This window comes from Saimiri boliviensis, chromosome 6 (assembly GCF_048565385.1).
Source record: "Saimiri boliviensis isolate mSaiBol1 chromosome 6, mSaiBol1.pri, whole genome shotgun sequence".
Lineage (NCBI taxonomy): Eukaryota > Metazoa > Chordata > Mammalia > Primates > Cebidae > Saimiri > Saimiri boliviensis.
This window is the reverse complement of record NC_133454.1, coordinates 111,675,663-111,698,912: the sequence shown is the minus strand read 5'-3', so window position 1 is coordinate 111,698,912 and position 23,250 is coordinate 111,675,663. Positions and strand designations below refer to the sequence as shown.

General features: G+C 48.5%; 1 protein-coding gene across 1 annotated transcript; it reads right to left on the bottom strand.

The window, feature by feature from the left end:
* Positions 1-1,023: 1,023 nt before the first annotated feature.
* On the bottom strand, positions 1,024-19,529 carry ACCS (1-aminocyclopropane-1-carboxylate synthase homolog (inactive)). The gene is made up of 15 exons (XM_010333639.3): positions 18,906-19,529; positions 17,842-18,120; positions 14,171-14,230; positions 11,697-11,767; positions 10,198-10,267; positions 9,833-9,899; positions 8,058-8,155; positions 7,503-7,580; positions 6,488-6,588; positions 5,760-5,849; positions 3,953-3,998; positions 3,698-3,839; positions 1,718-1,860; positions 1,466-1,619; positions 1,024-1,349 (listed from the first exon to the last, which is right to left on the bottom strand). The coding sequence occupies exons 2-15, from the start codon at positions 18,118-18,120 to the stop codon at positions 1,264-1,266; spliced, it is 1,485 nt and encodes a 494-aa protein (XP_010331941.2). The 5' UTR covers positions 18,906-19,529; the 3' UTR covers positions 1,024-1,263.
* Positions 19,530-23,250: the final 3,721 nt, after the last annotated feature.

Sequence of the window (23,250 nt, the reverse complement as noted above, 5' to 3'; positions counted from 1 at the left end):
AAGTAGCTGAGCGTGGTGTCAGGCACCTATAATCCCACCTACTTGGGAGGCTGAGGCAGGAGAATCACTTGAATCTGCGAGGCAGGCGTTGCAGTGAGCTGAGACTGGGCCACTGCACTCCAAATGGGCATCAGAGTGAGAGTCCATCTCAAGAAAGAAAGAAAAAGAAGAAAAGAAAGAAAAAGAGAGAAAGAAGGAAAGAGAAGAAAGAAAGGGAAGGAAGGAAGGAAAGAAGAAAAAAGAAAGAAAGAAAGAAAGAAAGAAAGAAAGAAAGAAAGAAAGAAAGAAAGAAAAAAGAGAGAAAGAAAGAAAGAGAGAAACAAGGAAAGTGTTGGCTTTTCCAAGCAGGAGTGTCAGCACCTGGGAATGGTCCTCAGCACACAGTTTTATGGTTGTCTCTAGAAGCTCATTCAACCTGTGAATTAAAGCACCCCTGAAAATGGGGTAGGCGGCCCTCATCTGCATCCCTATAGTAGAAAAGCCAGCCTTGGTTAGCTTAGCCTCACAGCAGCCTCAGCTCAGGGTTTCAGCCCCAGATCTCCCCCACCCACGACCATCACTAGGTTACTCTCCTTTGGGGACATCAGTGAAAGCAGCTCTTTCAAAGGCAGAGGGAAAAGGAGCTTCCTGGAGATTGGGGGGCCACTTCAGCTCCCATAAAGATGCGTCTCCTGACTTCTACTGTGGCATCCTGTTCCCCTCGTTCCAAGCAGAGGACAGTCCCAGGATCCCGGGGGCTGTGAGCCCAACTGTCCCAAGCATGGGAAGAACAATCTGAACAAACAACATTCATTCTATTCTCCTCAGAGTTTGGAAGTGATCACTTGTTTTATTTTTCTGCAAACTCTGTGTGTGCTGTTCCTTTGACTTGTTTCCTTGGCAACAAAGAAAGAGGAATGACGGTGCTATCAGAAAGAAAGTACAGGTTGTTTGTTTCCTCTTTACATCCTCAGGGGGGCTGAGGCTCTGGTTCGAAGCAGTCACGACTCCTCCGTTCTAAATAACTCACAACAGAGACATCCAGACTCCCCTAGTTCTGTTTAATAGGAGAGAGGGAGGGCCCGGGCTGAAGCACAGCTGGAGGAGTTTTGCACTGCCACAGTGAAAGGCAAGAAACAGTTCTGCAGACACAAAGCCAAGTTAGATACCTTCCCGGCAAACAGCACCTCCACAGTTGGTCTTCTGCCGTCCCGGAACGCCCCAGGTCCACAGTGACTGCTGGGCCCTCTGGCCACAAGGCAATGACCAGCTCACCTGCGCTGGTCACTTGGCTCCTGGGTCTGAGAGGGAGGGGGGGTCTTCTGCCACTTGGGATTTGCCTGCAAGCACCTGCCGAACCCTCTGCATCCCTAAAAAGGGGAAGCAAGGGGCCGGCTGGCACCGATGGCATGGTGGGTGGGGACAAACAGCAGAGGCCAGAGTGAAGGCTGCAGTGAGGACTGGGCTGGGAAGGTGGGCTGCTCACCCAGGCGAAGCCGGTGGGCCTGGTCCGAGAAGACAAAGCGGAACCAACCAGGCTCTTTACACTCAAAGGCTTTGCCGAAGGACAGCAGCACCTTGTTGTCCAAAAAGCGGCGCCAGAGCAGCATCTCCTCCTCAAAGGTGCCCTTGGGCAGGTACTGAGACGGGGGCAGGTGCTCAGGACATAGCCGAGCCCCCTTACCTGCTGGCGGGAGGCCCGGAACACCCTCCCAGCCTGCACCTGCAGCGGCATTACCTTCCTCAAGTCCACCCAGATGAAGAAGCCGGCCCCACGACTCAGGAAGGGGATCCCCAAAGCCCTGAGCTCTTCCGAGACATAGGTGTGGGCAGCCTTGAGCCGGGCATGGTTTTCCGGCAGGTACACCTGGTTGATCCAGTCTGTTCGAATGAAAGAGAGGCCAAAAGATTAATCTCCCATCAACCCTCTACTGGGTCCCGCTAGGCTAGACACTGAAAAGAAAAAGGTCACAGGCTGCCAGGATGCTGTGAGTCCCTCCTCTAGCTGGTTGCTGTGGTGGGGAGGATTGTGGAAGGGGAGGGGAAAAAAGGATGGAAATTCAGTGTTCAGTGTAAAGCACCTTAAACGCAGATACTCAGCCCCAACAGCTCTGGGTCCCACATCTCCTTCAGGAGTCCAGAGCACAAAGTCCCCCAGGATAAAGAATCGAACCAAAGGTCCATCTAGTTCTACAGTTCTAGAGTGGTGCTTTGTAGTCCCACAGACCAAAGTTCAGTTCCCAGTGTGGCCACTGACAAGAGGCGGGTCCCTGGGCACCTTCGCCTCTCTGATTTCCATTGTTTATACTGACTTTTCGTTGTTGCCATACAGTTCTATGCATTATAGTACATATATACGTTTATGTAACCACCACTTCAGTCAGGATTCTGAGCAGCTCCACTATCCTAAAGAATACCCTGATGCCGTTCATAGTCACATCAGCCCCTTCACTGCAAGCACCGATCTAATCACCATCACTGCAGTTTTGCCTTTTCCAGAATGTCACGGACTTGTAATTATACGGCATGAAATCTTTTGAGGCTAGCTGCTTTCACTCTGCAGGATTCCTTTGAAATCATCCCATGCTGCCAGGGATTTTACTGCTGAGTAGTATTCCATTGAGTGGAGGGGCCGCGGTTTATGCATCCCCACATCTGTGGAAGGACATTTGGGTTGCTTCCAGTTATGGATGATTATGAATAAAGCAGCAGTTATGGGTGATTATGAATGAAGCAGAGGTTATTGTGTCACCATCAGGGTCAATATCTAGGAGTTGAATTGTGGAATCACTTGGCAAGTGTGTGTTGAACTTTACAAGAGATGCTGAACTGTTTTCCAAAGTGGCTGAACTACTTACACTCCTACCAGCAATGTATGAGACTTCCAGCTGCTCCTTGTCTTTGTCAACATTTGATATCGTCACTATTTTTAAAACTTTTAGCTACTGTAGTGAGTGGGGTAGTATCTGGTCCTCATTTCCCTCATTTGTAAAATAATGGGGAAAACACAGGAATTCTTGCTTCCCAGGACTCTGGAGAATTAGACGATACAGCAGATACATTTGCTAGGCTCTGTAAATGGTGGCATTTACCTTTGCTATTTAAACTCATTATCTGAATCTAGGAACAGAGTAGATTCACAGCGAGAGAGATATTTCCATGATAACAATTTTTCCTTAGAAGCTTCTGCTCTGTTTTTGTTGTTGTTATTTTCAAGACAGGGTCTCACATTTGCCTGAGCTGGAGTGCAGTGGCATGATGAAAGCTCACTGCAGCCTTGACCTCACGGGCTGAAGTGATCCTCCCACCTCAGCCTCCCAAAGTGCTGGAATTACAGGCAAGAGCCATCATGCTCGACCCTGCTCTGTTTTTCAAGTGCTCACAGCTAATCATAATGAGTTCACATTAATCAAGTGCCTATTATATACCTATTCTAACTGAATTACAAATCACACCAACCTGTTACAAGACAGGTACCATTATGATCCCCCTTTTACAGACAAGGAAACTGAGGCTCATACAGATAAGGAGGTGAAGCAAAGTGCCACACAGCCAAGAAGTGACCAAAAAGGGGATGGACCGAGTCTGGACCCAGAGCCGGCACTCTCAAACCCTACGCTAACTTCTTCTCCTAGGAGAAGCAACTGCAATTCCTGGCTGTTCCCAGGCTAACTCCAACCCTCCTCCCATTCTCAGGTCACCAGGCCCAGGCAGTCACCACGGTCCCGGAGCAGCTGTGCCATCTGGTACTGGACCAAGCCACTGAGGCCATGGTAGCGGCAGAGGGAAGCCACAGCAGTGGCCACGTCCTGGTTTTCTGTGTACAGCGTGGCAAAGCGGAGTCCAGACATCCCGAAGTCCTGCAGGAAGAAGCACCCTAGGCAGTGGCCAGCCCTCCATGGAGGAAGCTGGTTCCACCCATCTCCTTGCCCTCCCACCCTCCTGACACCCCCAAGAATAGGCAGGAACTCACCTTGCTGGTCGCCCACATCACATGGGTCCTCTGGGGGTCAGGCAGCCTGTAGAGCACACCGTGGGAATAGAGGCAACACAGAACCATGAGCCCACACGTGTTTGGTTGAATAAATGAAGAGATGGGTGATTGAATCTAGTTTTTGACTCTAGTTTTGGTTCCAGGACAAGCCCTGGTTTCATCTCTGAACCACCAATTCCCATGCGTCTTTTAGAGCAAAGGTCAGCAAATGACAGCCCATAGGCCAAACCTCGCCTGCTGCCTATTTTTGTAAATAAAGTTTTATTGGAACACAGCCATGCTCATTCATTTGTGTCTATGGCAAAGTTGAGTGAGAGACCATATGACCTGGAAAGCCTAAAATATTTACCATCTGGCCTTTTGCAGGAAAAGTTTGCTAGCCCCTGATCGAGAGCCTAGCTCAAATGTCACTCCCGCAAGATACTTTCCCTAACCACTGCCCCTGGGACCAGGCCAATCAGGTACCCTCAGCAGATCCTCTCACAGCTCCCAGGACGCTCCCTTTCAACATTCATTATGGCCATAAACTAATGGCTGGATGTGCATTTAGCTGCTCAAATTTTTTTCTGGCTAGAAATTAAAGTTCCATACAGGAAGGGCCTATGTCTTTCTTGTTCACTATTTTATCTCCAGCACTTAGCACACTGCCTGGCATGAAATCAGTGCCCAATAATTTTATTCTTTTTTTTTTGAGATGGAGTTCTCGGCTTAGCACAACCTCTGCCTCCCGGGTTCAAGTGATTCTCCTGCCTCAGCCTCCCAAGTAGCTGGGATTACAGGCGCGTGCCACCAAGACTGGATCATTTTTTGTATTTTAATAGAGACGGGGTTTCTCCATGTTGGTCAGGCTGGTCTTGAACTCCTGACCTCTGGTGATCTGCCCACCTCAGCCTCCCAAAGTGCTGGGATTAGAGGCTTGAGCCACCGCGCCTGACCTAATAATTTTTTTTTAATGACTAATAACGAACAACCACTTTTTTTCTGTGCCTCACTTTCCTAATCCAAAAAATACATGGGAGTAACAACCCATGCTCCATCTACTCCCCGGGGCTTTGTGAGGACGAGAAGAGAGGGCTAGTGGAACTGGCAGAGCTGAGCTTCTGAACAAACAGCAGGAACTGTCAGAACCCCTGAAGTTCCGATTCAGACTGTACACATGATTTGGTCCCCACTTTCTTTTTTTTCCCCACAAAAACAGAGCTCACTGTGTTGCTCAGGATGGTCTCAAACTCCTGGGCTCAAGCGGTCCTCCCAATTCGGCCTGCCAAAGTGCTAGGATTACAAGCATGGGCCAGCGTGCATTGAGGAGGATCTGGCCCAAGTGCTCCAAAGGCATTTTGGCCACAGATGCTTCTCTTACACTAAACCTAATGAAAAAGCCCAACATTTAAATATCCAGAAGTGCTTGGCACATACAAAGGGCACCAGAGATACTGAGTGAATGAGTGAATAAATGAGTGAGTAAATGAATGAATGAATAAAACTGGAGCTACTCTGGAGGTAGAGGAAACATCAAAGAGGCCAATTTCCCACCCACTCAGCCCTAACTTCAGGAATCCTGAAGCCCCTCCTGGGAGTTCTGAGAAGTTCCACAGAATAACTTGAAAATCACTGATCTAGCTCAACCCTCCCCACTTCTCCCTGGAGATCTGAGGATCAGTGGGATCAGCTGGGTGGAAGTGGAATTGTCCTGGGCAGGCCACGCCTCATGGGCTGAGCCAGAAAGTGGCCAGGGCTCTGTGGGATAATGAGGACTGGGGGAGTGAGCTGTGTCGGGGAACCTCACCTTTCCAGGCTTAGGACACTGCGGTACCCAACGGACTCCTCAAACACGGACAGCATGTAGACCTCGTCCACAATCACATGCAGCTTGTGCCTGGAGTGAGGCCGGCGGTGGGGAGGAGAGACTTAGTGTGCAGGGCAAACGCGTCCCGCAGGGTGGGGAGGCAATGCATCAGAAATCCAGAGGGGCCAGGGTCTAGCCCAGGGTTACCAAACTTGTTTTTACCAGAACACCCTTCTTTAGTCTATTTTTTCAAATAGAAAGCCACACATATGAAACAGGCAACAGAGGAGCTTTTGAAGCCCCGGAGGGGTGACAGGGAGCCCTCGGGCACCTCCATGGAGGGCCAGAGTCACGCACAAGGGCTGGAGTCAGAGGCCCAGGTTCAAGTCTGGCTCCACCCCTCACTTGACCACTCTAAGGCTCAGTGAGCTGGGCATGATAACAGCATCAGAACTTGAAAGGGTTGTTGTGAGGATTGTATGAGGCACATAAAGTGCTTCGCATGGTGCCTGGCCCCTACAGCATGCAACAATTGATAGCTATTGTTATAAAGAGTGAGAGAGAAAGGGGAATGGCATCCCACAAATCCCTGCTTCCCTGCTCCAAGAAGGGCCAAAGCAAGTAACAGCCCACAGCAGGGTGAAGAGGGTAGAAAAACGTGCACCAAACCCGCATCGGAACCCCAAGCTGCCCAGATCCTCTGTCGGGGTGAGTGGGCGGTGCCTTACCTCTTGGCAAACACCAGGTATTCCTGCAGCTCTTCCGGGGAGTAGACGTCACCCAGAGGGTTCTGGGGGTTGATGAGGATGACGCCTTTGACCTTCACACCCTGAAACCATCCGTTGGAGCAGGAGACCCTCAGCTCTTCCCCAAGGCCAGAGCCACACAAGCCAAGAGGCTGATCACTGGACGGCTCCCAGGGAGATTTGAGAGGGACATGTTCATAACCCAACATGCAGCAAACACGTGGGACACAGAATTACATCTGCAGCATCAGATAAAGGCAGAGGACAAGGCCCAGAGTGAAATATGCCCAAATGCCAGTAGTGCATCTTTGATGGTAGAATTTTGGGTGGGTCTTTTGCACTTTCAAAATTTCGACAGTGAGCATGTACAGCTTTCATGACTGAGGTAAAAAAAAATTAAGTAGGTTTTTAAAAAGTAGACTGGAAAGGAACCACTGGAATACTGGTCTCTGCTCTTCTTTGGGAGTCCTCAGATCCCCTCAAAGTGAGCAAGATTGCCCCCTCAGAATACCAGAGAGATTTGTTAAACCACAGACTCCTTCACTCTATACTTGACCCACTGGATCAGAACCAGACGGATCAGGGATGGAGGTATCTTTCGTGATGCTCTCTGGTTGATTCTCTGTGAACTGTATCTTTAGTGATGCTCCCTGGTTGATTCGCTGTGAACTGTATCTTTAGTGATGCTCCCTGGTTGATTCGCTGTGAACTGTATCTTTAGTGATGCTCCCTGGTTGATTCTCTGAACTGTATCTTTAGTGATGTTCCCTGGTTGATTCTCTGTGAACTGAGGTCTGAGAGTCTGTTTTGAAAGTGAAGACCCTCCCTGGGCAGGGTCCTGCCTGACTCTCAGAATAATTCTGTGCTGCCACCCTGCCTGCCTGTCCCCATCACTGGGTACCAACCCTACTCCCAGGAGATCAGCCACAAGAAGAGGGGTCCAGAGCCAGCTCAGACCCACCCACTCCCAGCCTTGGGTTTGATTTGATCCCCAGACCTCAGAGTAAGCTTCTCGCAGGGCCATCTCCAGCTTCTCCACTGTGAGCTGAAAGGGGCGTGTGTCTAGCCCAGTGACCTGGAAAAAGACCCATCAGAGCCACCAGCCAAATTCAGTGACCACTGTCTCCCAACACATAGGAACTCTCAGGACTCTCCTTCCCTGTAATCCCCAGCTCCTCAGAAGAGTCTCTGGAAAAGCAGGTGGGGTCCCTCCCTCTTACTGCCATCCACCCCCACCCCATCACATCAGAGACCCTCCTCATCACTCTTGGGTGCCATGCTTAGGTCTGCCCTCCCTGTTCCCACCTCGCTGTTTCTGGGTCTGGCTCTTGGCTTCTGCATCAACCCCAGGGATCTCAGAGACTGGAACGTTGGAGCCACTGGGGAACCCAGGAATGTGCAGCCACATGGCAACAGAAGGCTCCATTCTCTACTCATTGCAACCCAGAGCTCTCAGCATGGACTTCCTCCCATGCCCACCCTCAAATTCAAACTCAGGAAACTCTTGACCACAGGCAGGCCCAGGTTCCGCCTGGGAAGCCAAGACTCTTACCTCACTGTCCAGGTAGACATAGGCCAGTCGGACGTTGCCATAGAGACAGACGTGCTGTGTGATGGCTCCATAGTAAGGGGTGGGGATCAGGAAAGCCTCTGGGGGCAGGAGCAGGTGAGGGCCTGTCACTCTCTAGCCAGAACACCCCAGACCCTCTGTGCACTGTCCCCATTCCCTCGCCAAGCCTTTAACTTCCTTGGGGACCATTTGGGGCATGCTTGCACTCTCAACTCCCAAAACACTTTGGAAAGGTTGGATCCACTGAGGTCAGCCCCTCATATGGTTTGGCTGTGTCCCCACCCAAATCTCATCTTGAATTACAGCTTCTGTAATTCCCAGGTGTCATGGGAGGTGCCTGGAGGGAAGTAAGTGAATCATGGGGGTGGGTCTTTCCCATGCTGTTCTGGTGACGGGGAATAAGTCTCACGAGATCTGATGGTTTGATAAAGGGGAGTTCCCTACACAACCTCTCTTGCCTGTTGCCATGGAAGACGTGACTTTGCTCCTCATTTGCTTTCCACCATGACTGTGAGGCCTCCCCAACCACGTGCAACTGTGAATCCATTAAACCTCTTTCCTTTATACATTACGCAGTCTCAAGTATGTCTTTATTAGCAGCATGAGAACAGACTAATACAGCCCCCTTTCTAATTATCAACAGCTAACATTTGCTAAGCACTTAACGATGTGATGGGAACTACACTGAACATTTATTTGTATTTTACCTCATTTGCTACTGACAATTAGTCTTCAAAGCAGGTACTATTAATTATATTCTAACTTTATACATGGGAAAGCTGAAGCTTAGAGGGTTCCTGTTCTTGATTATTCTAGAATGGGCAGGAAATGACCTATTATTATATCCTTACAGTAAACTTCTCTTTCATGGTTCCTATCCTAGTTACTACCTCTCTTTGTGTAACTGACAAGGGAACGTCCTGTGTCTTAGTCTCCTCATCTGTAAAATGGAGGTAATCACAGAACCAACCTCACTGAAACACTGTGAGGATTTTATCAAATACTCTGCATAAAGCCTTAGGACAGTGCCCGGAACATAGTACTTGGTCAATAAATGTTATTAATATTCTTGCTTATTAATTAAGCTACCATGAAGGGGCCTCTTTTCCTTGCAACTAATAAGCCCTGACCATGACTGATTCTTAAAACAACCGGCTCCTGCAGCAGGCACTGCTGGCTGGCTGCTCACACAACAGCCATTCCTATTTTCTTCCATGCTAAGAAAGCACATGACCCACATCATGTCTCAGGAAGGTGGGCCTTCCCCTAGCCCTGGGGGACAAACCACATCCGGTTTAAGGCAACCCTGGTGTTCTTAGTCCCTTTTGCCAAGGACCATTTTGGAAATAGGTTTGTGAGTGAATTCCGGTGAGGAAGACAGAAGAGGGCCTCTTCTGGGAAACACTACCCCTATCCCCATCTCCTGATAAAAAAGAGACAGGCAGGGCACAACCACATCCCTTTCTTCCTGCTCTAAGACACACTGTCATGTGAGGATGCGACAGCCACCTTATGAGCATGAAGTGGCCAAGGTCAGAGCAGACAGAAAGCCCGGGACCCTGACACCACATTAACCTCCCCTGGAATTGCTGCTGACCCCTGGGAACCTTATCAAGTCACTTATTCAAGCGCCCTGCAGTCTAGTATATTCTATTGTGCCGGGAAGCATGTTATTGCAGCCCTTGAGGCCAGGCAACCGGGGACCCTGCAGGCACGATGTGGCTGACAGTGCAGGGCAGGCCTCAGAGCTCACTTACCCCCGACCTCGCACAGCACTGTGGCCAGAGCAGAGAACAGCGAGGCACCACCATTTAGAACAACCACCTAAGGGCGACGTATCCGAGGGATGAAGATGAACCAGTTCCAGGAGTCCGCGGGGACCCACAGCCTCCCAGGACAGCATAGAGGGAGTTCCAGGCCCTGCCTTGGTGGCACCTAGGGAAGGAAGGGAGGGAGGGAGGGAGGGAAGGAGGGAGGAAGAGGGGAGGGAGGGAGGGAGGAAGGAGGGAGAGAGGGAAGGGAAAGAGGGATGGAGGCAGGAAGGGAAGGAGGAGGGAGGGAGGGAGGGAGGGATGGGGAGGGGAGGCAGGAGAACAGGAAGGAGCAGTATTGGGATACTCACATTCTCTGGTCTGAGGGGTACTGGGCTCTTGCAGTAGAAAGTCAGGAACTTGGCTATTTCCTCCCGGAGGCTAAAGATAAGACAAACAGGCAGTGCGTGCCAGACGGTCCTCAACCCGCGGTGCATCGCAAAGCTCCTCTGGTGACTCCTCACGCAGCCGCCATCACTCTTCCCTAATTTCCCACGATGGGGGTGTGGGTGTATCTGTCTCACTCCTTGGCACCCACCTTCCCCTCCCCAGTACCCACATGTACGGCAGTAGTTCCAGGATACCTCCCCAATCAAGAGACTTCAGGGATTATCAAAAGTAACACTCTCTATGGAGATCTAGCTAATTATGCCAATAAACATTATTACTATGACATTAATTATTAGCACCATTATTACTATTATTATTTTGAGATGGAGTTTCACTCTTGTCGCCCAGGCTAGAGTGCAATGATGCGATCTTGGCTCACTGCAACTCCGCCTCCTGGGTTCAAGCGATTCTCCTGTCTCAGCCTCCCGAGTAGCTGGGATTACAGGCATGTGCCACCATACCTGGCTAATTTTATATTTTTAGTAGAGATAGAGTTTCACCATGTTGGTCAGCCTGGTCTTGAACTCCCAATCTCAGGTGGTCCGCCTGCCTCAGCCTCCCAAAGTGCTGGCAGTATAGGTGTGAGCCACCACACCCAGCCTTAGCACCATTATTATTGCCCATATTTTTTGAGCACTTACCTTATACAAATGTTATTCGGAAAACGTTTACTTTATCTTTATAATAATCCTATGATGTGGCTATCACTATCATTATTATTATTATTCCCGTTGTACAGGCAAAGAAATTACAAACTGAGGTTTAAAGGAATAATTAAGTCACTTGCTGGGAAGAGGCAGGGTCCTCACGCAAGCCCAGTGGTCTGAGTCAGGGCCGCCATCCGCATTACTGCACTAGAAGAACCTGGGCTTTGCAATCAGTCTTGGGATCCAGTCCTACTCAGCCGCTGAGCCCTAAGAACAGCGTCCCCAAGCAAGTGTTCAACAAGCGCAAGCTACTATTAGTGTTATTTACCATGTCCGCTCTTAGTATTAGGAAAAGGCCCCAGCCAGCTCCCCTGACAGCAATTCTGGCTTCTCTAAAGCTACCAACAAAGAGGGGACAGGGACGCCTTGCCTGAAGGCCCTCCCATGCTATAGCCCCGGGTTCCCAGAATCCAGACTAGAAAGCTCCTGTGCTGAGGTGGGACTGGCAGGAGACCCCATGGTCGAAAGGTTTCCATGACTAGGTCCTCAGCCTACCACAGGCTTCCTCAGCCTGCCACGACTGATGTTTCGGGCCAGGTCATACTTCTTTGTGGGGGCTGTCCTGGGCATTGTAGGAACTTTAGCAGCGTCCCTGACCTCTACACACTAAATGCCAGGAGCACCTGACTTCCCAGTTAATAACCACCAAAAATGTCTCCAGACAGTGCCACACATCCCCAGGGGGGCAAACTGGCCCTATGGCAGTTACTTACAACAGATGTCCCCTCCAGTCAGGGTACTGCAGCAGAGATGGCTCCACCCACTGCATGTCGCTCTGACTCAGCTGGGGACAGAGATGGGAAGAGCAAGGCTGAAGGCTGGCACTGCTACCCACATCCACGGCACAGGGCAGGTAAAGCCGAACGCTTGTTCTGCTCATCAGAGAAACCGGGGGAGGGACAGACAGTGACAGCTTTCTCATACCCATGTTGCAGGTGAGGAAACTGAGGTCCAAAAAAGTGACATCACTCAGCCAAGGTCAGAGAGCTAGCAAGTGGCAGAGCTGAGACAAAAACCCAAAATTTTTGACTCCTAGTCTGGGGCTCTTTTTTCTTTTTTCTTTTTTTTTGAGACAGAGTCTCACTCTGTCACCCAGGCTGGAGTGCAGTAGTGCAATCTCAGCTCACTGCAACCTCCACCTCCCAGGTTCAAGCAATTCTCCTGTCTCAGCCTCCTGAGAAGCTGGGATTACAGGTGCATGCCACCACGCCAGGCTAATTTTTATATTTTTAGTAGAGATGGGGTTTCACCATGTTGGTCAGGCTGGTCTCGAACACCTGACCTTGTGATCCACCTGCCTCGGCCTCCCAAAGTGCTGGGATTACAGGCGTGAGCAACTGCACCCAGGCCTGGCGCTCTTTATACAACACTGCCAACCTAAAAAAATTGGAGGGTGGGTTTGTAGGAGTAGTAACCAGAGACCACACTGGCCAATACTTCGTGGGGCAAGAGAAGACATTGAGAGCTCACACCTTGGTCTTGGCTCCAACTTCTAGAGGGACTTAAGCCACTGTCTTCCCATAAGCTCAGCCCAACCTCACACTTTGGAAAATGCAGCCGTTTCTAGACTGCCCACTCCATGACCGGGTGCTAGGTTGGTAACTCCTAGTATCATAGGTACTGTCTCAAAGAAGGACCAGCTCAGGGGCCTTGCGCACTGAGACCAAAAGGAAGAAAGGGAATCAGCCACTTCTGCATAACTGGATCCAGCCTTCCTGTCTCTCCATTCCTCCCTTACAGCCACACTCTCCAATATGGTAGCCACTGGCCACATGTGGCTAATGAACCTTTGAAATATGGTTCATCTGAAGTAAGACACACTGGATTTTGAAGACTTGGCAGGAAAAACATATGTAAAATATATCAGTAATAAGTTTTATACTGATGACATGCTGAAATGATCATACTTTGAATATATTGGGCTAAATAAAATATATTCTTAAAATTAATTTTTACCAGGCATCTTTTTTTTTAATAGAAAATTTAAATTGATATATGTGGCTCACCTTTTATTTCAGTGCTTAGCTGCCTTAGAAGGAGGAGCTGGCTCTAGGTAAAACAGGCCTTTAAAATCTATTCCCTGGCACTTTGGGCGGCTGAGGTTGGGCAGATCACGAGGTGAGGAGTTTGAGACCAGCCTGACCAAAATGGTGAAACCCCATCTCGACTAAAAATACAAAAATTAGCCAGGTGTGGTGATGTGTGCCTGTAATTCCAGCTACTGAAGAGGCTGTGGCAGGAGAATTGCTTGAACCCAGGAGGAAGAGGTTGCAGTGGGCTGAGATCACACCGCCGCACTCCAGCCTGGGCAACAGAGCGAGATGCCACCTCAAATACATACATGCATACAAAAAATCTATTCCCTATCGCCCCCATCCCTTGGAGTTTAGATTTCTCACCTTTGGAAATATGTCCTTTTGGAAGCATTGCTGTCTCTACAAACCCAAACTCTGCCACTGCCGCTTTGAGAAACACATTTATTAGACATTATTGGTGGTTTACTAAGATGGCTCAACCCAGCTCAAGAAACTGGATTATAAAATTTTCAGAAATGTTCTAAGCTGTGTTAAAAACAGCTACTTTAAAAGAGTAAATCAATATAAACTGACAATGAAATTAAATTATCTTATAAACAAAGGCAATAAGCGCTCAACATCATCACCTCCTGATTTTCTAGGACCTTTTACTCTCTGTGCTTTTGAGGTCAGTTCTGTCTATGTGTCTGTATGGTGAAAATATTATATGAAGTGTGCCCGTGTGCCTCTTTCTAACTCTGCCTGCAGTGATATCACATCAGTAGCTTGATATCGGTCATACTGGGAGTATTTACACTATGGAAATTGGCAAAGCTACACATCAGGGCTCTTTTTTTTGTCCCCCTGAAGAGCTAATTGATAGATACCTTCACCACAAAGCACAGCGTGTTTCCGTCTGAGATCAGGGGACCTAACACGGCAGGAGGGACTAAGTGAAAAACAGTCTGCAGAGATGAAGAAATAGGACTTGAGTGGGGAAGTAAGTCACCTAAGATCACACAGAAAACTGTCCCAAAGTAGGCCTGGAACCCAGGTCTCCTGACTCTCAGGCCAGGGCCACTGGCCCAAGCAGCAGGCTCTTGGGAAAGCATTCCAGGGAAGACAGCTCCTCAGAGCTGGTGAGGCCCCCCCAGAGGCGTCCCAGGACTTACCCGCCTGGACAGCAGGTCGAAGCAGAGTTTGTTCTCACTGGTGCCGAAGTTAATGATGCCCTGGAGATGAGAGGTACAGAGGCAGGGTTAGCATGGCAGAGGGGTGCCAGTGAAAGGCCCCAGGAGCCCATGGAGGCAGCAAGGCAAAGTGGGAGCTCTCTGCAACCCCACCCTTTCAACCACTCCTCCTTGATTCTGCTCAGGGTGCGCCTTCTGCTCAGCTGCCCGATCCCAGCTTCCCATTTCTAAAGCTCTGTCCAAACGCCGTGTCCTCCAGGAAGTCCCCCCTATAACCCCACCTGGAAAAGATCTTTCCTTCTTCTGGATCCCAGCACTTGATCTGTCCCCTTTAAAGCATGGTCAGTTTCCACCCCAGGTCACAGGAACTGATGTGCACGCCGTATCTCCCCTACTGAGCGTAAGCTCCCTGAAGGACAGATGTGTGCTGAAGACACCACTGTTTCTCTCGAGGGGCTTAGTGGGACTCAGTACACATTTACAGAATGAAAGAAAACAGATGGTGCATTGGCAGTGTGGCAGGAATAGAAGCAAAAGTGGACGCAGATCAAGAAGAGGCTCCTTTGCCAGTGCAAATACTTCCCCAGGAGACCCTGAACATCACACAGCACCTTGATCCCCACCCCACAGGCATTTATTGTCATAGGAGAGACAGGCAGGCATAATCCAAGCTGTTCCTTACAGAGGCCCCAGGAGACTCGGTGAAGGCCTCATGCACAGCTAACTCCTGACCCCTGAGTTATTGCAGGGGAAGCAAAGGAAGGAAGACGAAAAAGTAAAACCTGAATGAGCTCAGACTATAACAAAGTAAGAGGCAGTGCGGCTGCATGCCCTGGGAAGCAGTCTGTCCACTCATCCTGGCAGCTCTACCTTCAAAACACATGACAGTCCAACCATGACTCACTCTCCCCTGCTGGGACCCCGGTATGAGCCGCCATCATTTCTTATCTCTATGTTGCCACAGCTTCCCTCGCTCCGTGTACTCTCTTACCTGCCAAGTCAAATCTCCATAGAGCAGTCCAAGTCATCTTTCAAAACCCAAAATCAGACCACACTGCTCCTCCTTGGAATACCTCCTACTCCACTTTGTCCAAAATCCGATGGGGCCCTGTGGGGCCCTGCAGGACCTGTCACCTCCACCTTCCCATCACCTTTCTGATCCCATCACCTGCCCGTCTTGGTTTCGGCTTTATTCCAGCTCCAGTGGCCCCTCTGCTGTTCCTTGAACTCATCAAGCACCATCCAACCCTGGAGGCTTTGCACGGGCTGTTTCCTCTACTGGGAATGCTCTTCCCCTAGTTGACTGCAAGGCTCACTCGCTGTGGTGGGCAGCCTCTAAGGCCCTCGCCTCCTAGTATTCACACCCCTTGAGTGTGTGCCGGGCCTAGCGGCATGCTTCTAATGAACAGAATAGGCAGATGTGATGGGATGTCACTTCTGAAGTTAGGTTATAAAGAGTCTGTGGCTTCCATCTTGGGTACCCATGACCTCTCACTCCCTCTTGGATCACTTGCCCTGAGAGAAGCCAGCTACCATGCCATGAGGCAGTTCTGTGAGGAAGCCCACGTGGAGAAGAACTGAAGCCTGCCAATAAGCATGAGAGTGTCACTAGAAGCAGAGCCTCCCACCCACTCCCCTAGCCCCAAGTCAATCTTTCAGATGAGACCACAGCCCCAGCTTCACAGCACCTTCACAAAAGATCTTGGGGCTGAGCGTAGTGGCTTGGCCAGGTGCAGTGGCTCATGCCCATAATCCCAGCACTTTGGGAGGCTGAGGTGGGAGGATCAACTGAGGTCAGGCGATCGAGACCAGCCTAACCAACATGGTGAAACCCCATCTCTACTAAAAATACAAAAATTAGCTTGGTATGGTGGTGCACACCTGTAATCCCAGCTACTCGGGAGGCTGAGGCAGGAGAATGAATTGAACCTGGGAGGCAGAGGTTGCAATGAGCCGAGATTATGCCACTGCCCTCCAGCTGGGAGACACAGTGAGACTCCGTCTCTCTCTCCCTCTCCCTCCCCCCCTCCCCCGCCACAAATCTTGAGACTGAAGCATCCGCCAGGATTCCTGAACCACAGAAATTGTGAACTGTTGTTTTAAGCTGCTAGATTTGAGGTCATTTGTCATGTAACAATAGATAACTAATGGCCAGGCGCAGTGGCTCACGCCTGTAATCCCAACACTTTGGGAGGCTGAGGCAGGCAGATCATGAGGTCAGGAGTATGAGACCATCCTGGCCAACATGGTGAAACCCTGTCACTACTATAAATACAAAAATTAGCTGGGTGTGGTGGCGTGTGTTTGTAATCCCAGCTACTCGGGAGGCTGAGGCAGGAGAATTGCCTGAACTCGGGAGGCAAAGATTGCAGGGAGCCAAGATCGAAACACTGCACTCCATGCACTCCAGCCTGAGTGACAGAGCAAGGCTCCATCTCAAAAAAAAAAAAAAAAGATCACTAATACAATCCCCCACTTTTTCAAGGTTTCTGCTCAAATGTTCATCTTATTAAAATAGCCTTCTATGACCTCCTTCTACTAAATAGCAGCATCACCAGCCCACCCATCATTCTCTGTCTTCCTTACCCTGGTTTATTTTTCTCTGCAGTACTTACCACCCCATATAGTATGTATATATTTTTTCTCTGTTCATTCACTGTCTGTCTCCCTAACTAGAAGATGAACTCCATGAGGATAAGAACTTTGTTTCTGTTCACATCTATGTGGTAGATGCTCAAATAAAGATTATTAAAGGTTTGTTTGTAACAGCTCTCTGACTTCTGAAGGTATTACAAGAATAGCTTATATAAGGGACAGAAAATATTAATAATAGCAGCTATCATTTATTGAGTAGCACTGTGCTAAAAACTTCATCTGCTCGCTCTCATTTAATCTTGTGTCTTCTGCACAGCAGGTATTATTATTCCATTTTATTTTATTTTATTTTTGTTTTTCGTTATTTTGAGACAGGGTCTCACTTCGTTGCCCAGGCTAGAATGCAACGGCGTGATCTTGGCTCATTATAACCTCAACCTCCCAGGCTGAAGCAATCCTTTCACTTCAGCTTCCCAGGTAGCTGGGACCACAGGTACACACGACCACACCCAGCTAATTCTTTTATTTTTATTTTTTTGTAGAGATGGGTCTTACTATGTTTTTCTGGCTGGTCTCAAACTCTGGCCTCAAGCAATCCCTTGGCCTCAGCCTCCCAAAGTGCTGGGATTACAGATGTGAGCCACCATACCTGGCCTTATTCTCTCATTTTAGAGATAACTTAAGATTCAAGGGGGTTAAGTAACCAGCTCAGCAACACACAACCGACAAGTAAAATAGTTGCAAGCTGAACCTTAGTTCTGCCCTAGCTTCAAAGCTGGATAGTTGACAGGTCGTGGGTCATAATCCAAAAAAGAACATTGTATGGTTCTTGAACTCCTCCCTCACAAATCAAGGTCCCCTATATTCTAAATGGGCCATTTTCTGATCCAGGCAATACACCAGGGCCTCTCTAAGCTACATCAGAAGCCCTCTTGGAGGTCAGAGAACCATAACCGCAACCTCACAAGAGTGGGCTAGATGCTGCCTTATTGGTCAAGGTAGGGTATCCCACCCTGCAGTTCCCTCTTGGGTCCCAGCGGGAGGGGAGCTCCACTTACACTGGGGTTCTTGTCCTCATCATACTCATCCATGTGGTAGGTCCTGTAGCCCTCCTCAGCCAAATCCCAGAACCATTTAATCATTCTTCCTCTAGAGGACAGGTATGAGGTACCAGAGGAGAGCATGGCAGGATCGCCCACTCCAGGGAGCTTCTGGTCCACTTTTCTAGAGCATTCTCCTTCCAGATCATCCCCATGGCTACTATCCATGTCCTGCATGCAGGTGAGGCCCAGACAGGTGGTGGGAGCCCTGAAGTTCTTTTGAGGAAGGGTGAACATCTGCAAAAAGAGAAAATGCACAGAAATCAAGGGATTTCCGTAGCACCAAGCATCAGAAAGGAGTCAGGGTCATGGAAATCCCCTTTCTCTTATCTGCCCCTTCCTTTAGGTTTATGGACTCAAATCCTATGTCCCTTAGTTATAACCATACGTACAATGATGTCAAAAAGAAAAATCTGTTCAGGACCTAGTGTGTGCCAGGGACTACGATTGCCACGTTGATGTGACTTAAATGCATTGCTGCTTTAGCGTGTTCTACTTCTGCAAAAGATTTTGAGTCGCTGCAGCCTCAGGGGTCATCAACATTCTTTTTCCATTCTTGCTCACCTCAATTACAAAATGCCAGGTTAAAATTTCCTGAGTTAAAGCAGAGCATTGCCTGGGGACCTTATGGTGTAAAGGGCAGGATGAGATTACGTGGTGGTCAGCGGTAGGTGGGGGAGGGGGTGGGAACTGAGGGGAGGGAAGAATGGGGGTCTCCACAAATGCAGGCACCACAGGCAGAGCTTCAGGGCCCGCCTCTTCAGTCTTGAAGAAAGTAAGTGTGGACACCAAGTAGAGGGTGGTCTACTCAAGCCCGCGGGTATGAACGCCTAGACCAAAGTTCAATAAACTGTGTCATTATATCATAACTCCTGGCCAGTTTTCCCAGTCCTGGTGCTCAACACAAGCTCTGACACACCGGGCGGACCAGAAACTCAGAGGGTACCCGCGTTAAAATTTGCTCCTCCAAGTCTTCTTGGGGCTCCTCTCTAAATTGGCTGGGCTCTCCCGAGAGCGCTCACCTCAGGCTCTCCAGACAGCCCAGGTCGGAGGAAGGGCAGCAGGGTGGGCGAAGTCCCGGGTGGTCGCAAAATCTGGTGCCTGGGGATGGCAAGGTTCGAGCCTCCGGGCTTCCAGCGGGACAGCGGCGAATCCACAGGCAGACACCTGCACCCGATCAGGCCTTGGAATCCCGTAAGAGAGGCAGCTACCACGCACCAGGAACCGAAATGGCCTTCTACAGGGGAGAGGACGCCTGGCGAGAGACGGCTCCAGGTTTACAGGCGGAGGAAGTGTGATCGGGGCCAAGGACTTTGAGATGGAAGGGCAGAGGCTTTTGCAAAGTGCACAGAGGGAGGCCTGAATGGCTTCTGCCTCTGCGAAGTGGGGGATCCCACCTACTTGGTGGAGCTGGAGGAGGGAGCGCTGGCACGCGTCACGTGTCAGTTTCCTCCGCCAGGAAACGCCCTCTAGCGCTTTACGCGCGCGGGTGAGGACAGCGCCCCCCCTGCGCTCAGCGCGCCCAGCCTAGGGGACCGAGGGCCCTCCTCCTCCTCCGCGGGCCGGCTTCCGGGGCTGTTCAGTGCGCAGTTAGTCCCTCGCCACTCACTCCGGGTCTGCACTTTCGGGGTCGCACGCTGGGTCGCCCCGCGGGACCGGGAAAAGGGAAAGGGGCGGAGCGCCTGTTCCCACTCCCACTCTGGGTGGCCTGAGCTTGCGGGGCCGCCTCCAGGCCGGGTCAGCCACCTCCCTCTGCCTCTTGGCCTTGGTTCTCGGGTTTTCAAAGGAGGTGAGCGCCAGAGAATGTCTTGGCAAAAGAATAGTTGGCTGCGGCCTACACAAACGGTTTTTTAAATTAGGGTGCGAGCATCCTTATGGCCTTTCATTGCAGCTTGTGATTTCTGTCCGTTTCATTTGTAGGGGATTTTCTTTAGCCCTCATAGGTTCTTAGGTGGAGGAGACTCCTGTTACAAAAGACAAATTAACAAGAGAAAAACAGAAGTTTACTGACATGTATATTTCATTTATACATGAGAAATACCGAGGGAATGAGTTGTTCTCAAAGAGGTGACTTTGAATTACAGTTTTCACAGCGTCTTCAACAAAGAACAGTAATTTTTTTTAAGTTACAAGCAAAGAAATAGAACTTTGATTCTCTCTGGGAAGAATTTATGAGGTTTCAAAAAAAAAAAAAAAAAAGACAAATAAAAGCCATTTAGCAAGCTTGTTACTGTAAGTTCCTCTGGTACCATCTCCAGGCCATAGGAGTCTGAAGTAGTCTTTGTTCTCCTAGGTAGACAGAGGGACAAGATACCTTTTGTCTTTGTAAACCTATGTCCTACTTTTTGGTAAATAGAGCCAGGGTACAGAGCTTTCCTGAATCTGCTGCTGCTTGTCTTTAGCACAAGAATCCTTCACGTTTGGGGAAGGCATGTTCTGGTCTCCAACACGTGTCTGCAATATTTGTTCAACTCTGGCTAGGTGTGAACATGCCTGTAATCCCAACATATTGAGAGGACAAGATGGAAGCATCCCTTTAACCCAGGAATTTGAAACCAGCCTGGGCAACATAGGGAGACCATGTCTCTCCCAAAAAAAGGTTTGTTTTGTCTTGTTTTTTTGTGTTTTTTTTGAGAAAGAGTCTCGCTCTGTCACCCAGGCTGGAGTGCAGTGGCGTGATCTCTGCTCACTGCAGCCTCTGCCACCTGGGTTCAAGCGATTCTTCTGCCTCAGCCTCCCGAGTGGCTGGGACTACAGGCACGCACCATCACTCCCAACTAATTTTTGTATTTTTAGTAGAGATGGGGTTTCACCATATTGGCCAGGCTGGTCTCGAACTCCTGACCTCAGGTAATCCGCCCACCCCTGCCTCCCAAAGTGCTGGGATTATAACCGTGAGCCACCATGCCTGGCCAAAAGTTTCTTGAAATTAGCTAGATGTGTTGGCATGTGCCTGTGGGTTCAGCTACTTGGGAGGCTGAGGTGGGAGATTTGCTTGAGACCAGGAGGTAGAGGCTGCAGCGTGCCGTGATCGTGCCACCATACTCCCACCTGGGGTTGGTGAGACTTGGTCTAAAAATATATAATTTTTAAAAGTATTTTTCAAACTCTGACCTAAGCTCTACATATTCTGGCAATGGGTGCAGAGGGTACCAAGGCCCCAGTAGAGCTGCAATCTCTGAGGTGCCTTGAATAGGAAATTCTTTCCCCTTGAAAGGAAATAAGCAGACTCTCTCAGTACAGGTATGGCTGGGAAGACTTGGCTGTCTTCTGGCCATTCCACTTCTTGTCTTCACTTTCACCTTGCCACTAGCTAACACTGTGACCTTGAGCAACTCTCATGACTTTTTTGGCCCTCAGTGTTTTCTTCTCTAAGATAAGGAAGCCATCACTTTCCTCTATTTAAATCTTATTAGATGTAATTCAGATCTCAGTGAATGCCCGTTTTGTGCCAGGTCTCCGTAAAGTGTGAAGATACGGTGATGAGCAGGACAAACCGATGCCTGCATGGTCCACGGGGAAGGCAGACTTACAATGTGCAGACTATTGAAAAAAGACTATCTACCGGGTACCATGGAAGCACACAGCGGAGGGATTTAACTCCACCAAACAACAAACACAGGCATTTTTCCCACGTGGAAGACATACACACACATTATGTTAAATGCGAATTGACTAAAGATCAATTAAAAGATCATCAGACTGAGTAAAACAGAAGGAATCTAGCATATGGTGTGTGCAAGAGACACACTTTAAATATAAAAACAAATGGTCAAAGGTAAAAATGGGGGAAAAAATACCAAGCAAATAATCACCATTAAAAAAAAAGCTGATGTGTTCATATTTATCTGACATAGCAGGCTTCAGGACAAAAAGAATTACCAAAAATAAAATGGGGCATTTTATCATAATAAAATGATGAGTTCATCAGGATGACAATCTTAAAATTGTATGCTTATAATAACAAAGCTTCAAAATATGGGAAGCAGAAACTGACAGAATAAAAAAGAGAAAATACAAGTCCATAATCACAACTGGGAAATCGTATACCACTATCTCTCAGTGATAGAATAAACGGATCAAAGACACTAAGGATCAGAAGTTTTGGACATTATGCAAAAATTTAATCTAATTGACATTTATAGAACAACATACCCGATACCACAGAATATACTTCAAGTGCAAATGAAACATTAAGGTAGGTCACATGCTACAAACAAATCTGGCCATAAACAGTCTTAATATGTTTCAAAGGATTGAAATCACAGAGTACATTGAAACCACCATGAAATTAAAGTAGAAATCATTAACAAAGAAAGCTGAACAATCCCCACATATTTGGAAACTTAAGTTACATATGCTAAGCAAACCTTTGATTTAAAAAAAGAAATCACAAGGGAACTTAGAAAATATTTAGCATGGTTAAAAACCAGCAGACCAAAGTTTATGGAATGTAGCTAAAATAATGCTAAGTGAGAAATGAATAGTTTTAAATGAATATATCTGAAACCAACTTAAATCATCTAAGCTTCCACATGAAGAAGCTAGGAAAAAAAAAACCGAAAATTAAACCCAAAGTAAATAGAAATAAAGATAAGAGCAGAAATGAAATAGAAGCAATATAGAAAAATCAATGAAACCGAAAGTTGTTTCTTTGAAAAGTTTGATACAATTGATAAACAGTTAGATCAACTGATTAAAAAAAAAAAAAAAAAAAAAAAAAAAAAAAAAAAAAAAACTCACTTTGTTGCAGAATTTTGCTCCTCACTTCATCTAAAACCAGGTTCTTGTCACACGACCAGGAAGGACTAGGAACATGGACACACTGAGGGTGAGGGGAACAACATGTATCGGGTGTAAAGGAAAAAAGAAAAATACTCTCAGCAAAGCGAGAGGGGGTGCTGCTGACAGGCCTCCACCTCCCAGACTGAATCCCAGGCCACCACACAGAAGCTGAAGAAGCCAGGCTCCTCCCCGCTGAGCTTACCTGTGGCTTCCCTGGGCTCTGCCTTGTTCTCCCAGAACACAGATGGGTTGGAGATTCTCCAGAGACCCTCCCCCTTATCTGTTTCCTGCAAGTTATCAATTTCAGTATCAGGAAATGAAAAGAGGATACAACTGAAGAGCCTATGTATATATTAAAAGGATAACAGAATATGTTTAACCAATTTTATGTCAACAAATAAACTTAGGCAGGGCGTGGTAGCTCACACCTGTAATCCCAGCACTTTGGGAGGCCGAGGCAGGTGGATCACGAGGTCAAGAGATCAAGACCATCCTGGTCAACATGGTGAAACCCTGTCTCTACTAAAAATACAAAAAATTAGCTGGGCATGGTGGTAATCCCAGCTACTCAGGAGGCTGAGG

Bases quoted from the DNA above. Each gene is read 5' to 3' on its own strand.
- ACCS (XM_010333639.3), bottom strand. From the start codon at position 18,120: ATGTTCACCCTTCCTCAAAAGAACTTCAGGGCTCCCACCACCTGTCTG. The intron at 11,768-14,170 runs GTAAGTCCTGGG...CTCTGTCCCCAG, and splicing joins TCGACCTGCTGTCCAGGCGG to CTGAGTCAGAGCGACATGCA. The intron at 1,350-1,465 runs GTGAGCAGCCCA...TCCCCTTTTTAG, and splicing joins GGCCCACCGGCTTCGCCTGG to GGATGCAGAGGGTTCGGCAG.